The sequence below is a fragment of the Pyxicephalus adspersus genome, chromosome 4 (assembly GCF_032062135.1).
Source record: "Pyxicephalus adspersus chromosome 4, UCB_Pads_2.0, whole genome shotgun sequence".
NCBI classification, from domain to species: Eukaryota; Metazoa; Chordata; class Amphibia; order Anura; family Pyxicephalidae; genus Pyxicephalus; species Pyxicephalus adspersus.
The window spans coordinates 153,203,108-153,207,166 of NC_092861.1; the positions used below are offsets into that span (position 1 = coordinate 153,203,108).

General features: G+C 40.7%; 1 protein-coding gene across 7 annotated transcripts in view; it reads left to right on the plus strand.

Moving 5' to 3' along the window:
• Positions 1-4,059, plus strand: part of MDGA1 (MAM domain containing glycosylphosphatidylinositol anchor 1) — a 133,427-nt gene that overhangs the window by 126,895 nt on the left and 2,473 nt on the right. For all 7 annotated transcript variants that reach the window (XM_072410014.1, XM_072410010.1, XM_072410011.1 and 4 more), the window contains 2 exons: positions 1,351-1,475; positions 2,537-2,645. In XM_072410014.1, coding sequence (XP_072266115.1) covers positions 1,351-1,475; positions 2,537-2,645 — 234 coding nt within the window. The remainder of the gene's footprint in view (positions 1-1,350; positions 1,476-2,536; positions 2,646-4,059) is intronic.

The window sequence follows — 4,059 nt, forward strand, 5'->3', positions numbered from 1 at the left end:
ACAGAGAACACTGAGCCAGTCCCATCAGTCTCTGTACAGAGGAGCTGACACTCTAATGTCCCCCCACAGTCACACACTGAGCCAGTCCCATCAGTCTCTGTACAGAGGAGCTGACACTCTAATGTCCCCCCACAGTCACACACTATTATTATACATTGATATAGATAGATAGATTTTTCTAGTTTTGCAGACTCTCCAGTGATCGGTTCCCTTGGCTCTCCTGGGTTTGAGCTGTTTCTGAGCTGTACACAAGGCGCGGGATGACATTAAGCGATGTGTTGTTCTAAGGCTGTGCTGTTTGTTGTGAAATATTATCTCTAATCCTCCATGGCCCCCTCCATGTTTAATTGCGGCATCTCTCCAAAACCTTCCGTTCTCTCTTTGTCAGATTAGCCTTTCTAAATAGTCATCTGTAATCCCTCCTTTCCAAAGGTCATGTCTGAGTTATCAGCATGGATTTCCATTCCTCCACAATGGCTAAACTTTACATCCCTGGAAGGGCCACAGAGGGCAAGGTGTATATGGGGTGTAGGGCCCAGTATTGGTGCTGTATTTACTTGGGGCACTGCAGGGAATCCAAAAATGAATTTCCATTCTGGATCATCCAAGATCACCTCCCCCTCTCTACTCCTGATTATCAGTGGATCTGCTCCATGCAATTGTTGGATTTCAATTCTTTCAATCATAAAGGCCTAGTAATGCCCAATCCTCCAGGGTGGGAATGCCCAGTGTTCCAGAAGTTTTCCATGCAATGATACGCAGCTCCTATTAGGAAATATTGTGTTGTGTTTTGCATATCACCACAAATAGCAAATTTCATAAATTTTTATTTCCCTGAAATCTCAGTGAAAAATAAAGGTTTCATAGGTTGCCATTTTGGAGTCAATGGGATGGGCAGAAAGTAAACGGAAGCTGGTAAGTTAATAAAAATCAGGAGAATTTGATAAATCCGTCAATGCAATGCAGAGTCAACGGGGTGAAACTTATCTGGTTCCTGTGTGATGGACATTAAATGACTCCTCCGCATTACGGGAGGTCCTTTCACCTATCCCAGCCCTGTGCTTGTACCAAACAATGATCCCTCATTACCTCGTTATTCTCAGGATGGGGAAAAGTAAAATTAGGCAATAAAAGCAGAATTAGTTAGATTCTTGTTTTGTCTTTTGGGTTTTAATGTCGGATTTGTTATCACTGAAATCCTTCTACTCATCCATACTCACAAAGGGAAAAGGCAGAAAAGTAGTTTTGAGAAGTTTGGGAATATGGAAGACGGGATTTATGTCTGATGTATTTCCTATTCTTTGTCTCCATTGTGTGAATTACAAACATGTTTTGTTTTCTGATCCTCAGGTTACCTGAATGTTCTGCTACGGACCATGAATAGCGGTGACACGCCCGTGTGGTCATTGAGCGGGAACAATGGCAATAAATGGCAGCTTGCCAACATTCAAATCAATCCCGCCAGACCCTTTCAGGTAAAAATCATGATGGATAAAACAATTTTCAGACATTTATTCCCTTTATAAGGGGCAGGATATGCAGTTTTCATGTCATCTTGATGAGCAAGACTGCTCCTGGAAAAGTTTCTTTGAACTTTTACTGATGTTCCTCAGCCTAGCACCAAATCCTAACAAAGTGTACGGTGCTTTAATCTAACTAATGATGTCCATTTATCAAAGCTGATTGTTTTAGAAAGGGCATAGAGCCAGACACTGCCATGGGGGTTAATGTACCAATACAATACTATAACAGGGAATTGGTTCACTCATTTGGCTTTAAGGGCAATAATAAAATATATGAATCCATTAAATAGAATGTGATGTTATTTATCTATCTATTATCATTTTGCAATAATAACCAGTCTGGTTGTGAATTTTTAAAAGTGGAACTTAAATTTGACTTAAATATAAATATTTTCTGTTCCCACTCATGAATAGTTCATCCCATCACTGTCACCCCTCCATGATCCTTCTCATTGCCCCCATTATGTTTTATCTCATCACTTTATCGATGGTCTCTGTATCACTTCCTTATGTTTCCTCCCATCATTTCATCCCTCTCATTATTCATCTCTGATCCTTCTTATCTATCTGTGATAATTCAGATGAATTGTAGCTACAATGTGATGTGAATTAGAGGTGTGTATTATCCCAGCACAGAGGAATCAATAATCTTAATATCCTGGAAAAGTTCAGCGACCTTTAATAAATCTATTTTAATCTTGTTTACGTTAGCAAAATATTTTCTCACTGCAATTACCAGTAATTGTTCAGAAAGGTGTGGGCGGGGAGGACAGATTTCTACTTTCATCCATCTCCACTCCTCAACTCATTCCCTAACAATAGAAATCACCAGAGACACCATTTATTAATAAATCTATCCTTCCTCTATAACTCTCCTCTCCTGAAATACTCTGCCCTGCTGGAGGACTCTGCTCCTTCCTCTATAACTCTCCTCTCCTGAAATACTATAAACCCATATAACATATATGGAGGACTTTTTTTTCTAATGACATTTTTCTTTCCTCTCACCCCAGGTCATCTTTGAATGTATTACCACCAATGGTATAGAAGGGGACATGGCGATTGATGATGTCACCATAAAAAAAGGAGATTGTCCGAAGAGGCTCCCGTCACCGCTAAAACGTGAGTGGTCCCTCTGATGATGTAATGATTCCGGGAAATATTGGGGAGATCTATCAGCTATACAGCAGGGCTTCCCCCATTGGGCAGCCAGGGCCATGACCGTGCTGGACAATGGAGAGTTTCCGAGATGAGGAGATAAACCTGTCAGCAGGACAGAAGCAGAGAATTCCGATATTCCGGCACACAAAGCAGACAGAATAATACTGGAATGAAATACATGCTTGGGAGTTCTTTACATTATTATAGTTCCTTCAGCCCTGAGATTCCCATGGGGCCCCATCATTGGTCCCTCTTATAACTCATCCACATCCCCTCTATATCATACAACAGAAAATGAAGTTAGGGAAATTCTCTCTTGGACCAAAACGGAAACATTCCCCCTGTATCCCCAATTGCTGGATTTCCATCACTTTGTTATTTCTAAATATAATACACGGGGAGTCTCCCCAGCAATCTAAAACTGGGAGAAGACCACCCAAGAATGGTGGCTTCATCGGGGGGCGGGGGTAGGGAAGTTCCTTCCATTTTATATAAGGGGGGGATTTTTGTTAGGTGTTATAGGATGGGGTAACGTATAAATCGGAGGCTGGGATTATTTTAAGAGTAAAAGGTTTAATAAATGAAATTGTGTGTAAATGCAGGAATGTTAGGCAGACGTGTTTGTTTGCAGAGGCAGAATGCATTAAAGCAGCCAAATGAATTAAATGAAACCTCACCACATGCAGAAGCACAACAGAAACTCAATGCATTGCGGTGCCATGAGCTGCAGTACAACACTCATAGCCAGGGATGGTCCTTTACCTTCTCATTGCTCCTAAAGCCCTGATCCATAAAAGTTTTTATAAGCAAGCCTGAAACAACTGTATGCAGGTTGGAATAAAAAGCTGTAATGTTAGACTTCAAGTAACCAGCGGATCTGGATTTACAGATGACCATAGAAATCATTTTCTGCAATGGAGAATCATTTACTGATAAGAATGATGATAGCAATAAGACATGGCAAGGTTTTTTGTCATAGGAAGGTCATCCCATGCTTTGAATTGGTTCAGTGGCGGCCTTTTAGATTCCTTTTGTCCCAGTTTATTAGAACTATGGAGACTTATGTTTATCAATTCCCATGTATCCGGGTCCTGGCACTGCTAGTTGTCACATTCAACGGCACTTATTTTGTAGTGACTGAATGGAGCAAAATGAAAATAGCAAAAACTTTCCCACCTCTTGCGCATGGCTCAAAATCCATCTTGACATGGTGCATGGTGACGGGATGAAGCTTTCCTATAAAGCTTTGTATAATGGGGTATTTTCCCAACACTGAATAAAGCAATTTTTTAATGAGCAGCTAAACATTTTTACCAGAATAGAACCATATATAGTCCAGCTGAATGTGACCACCAGTATAGTGTAATTTTCTCAT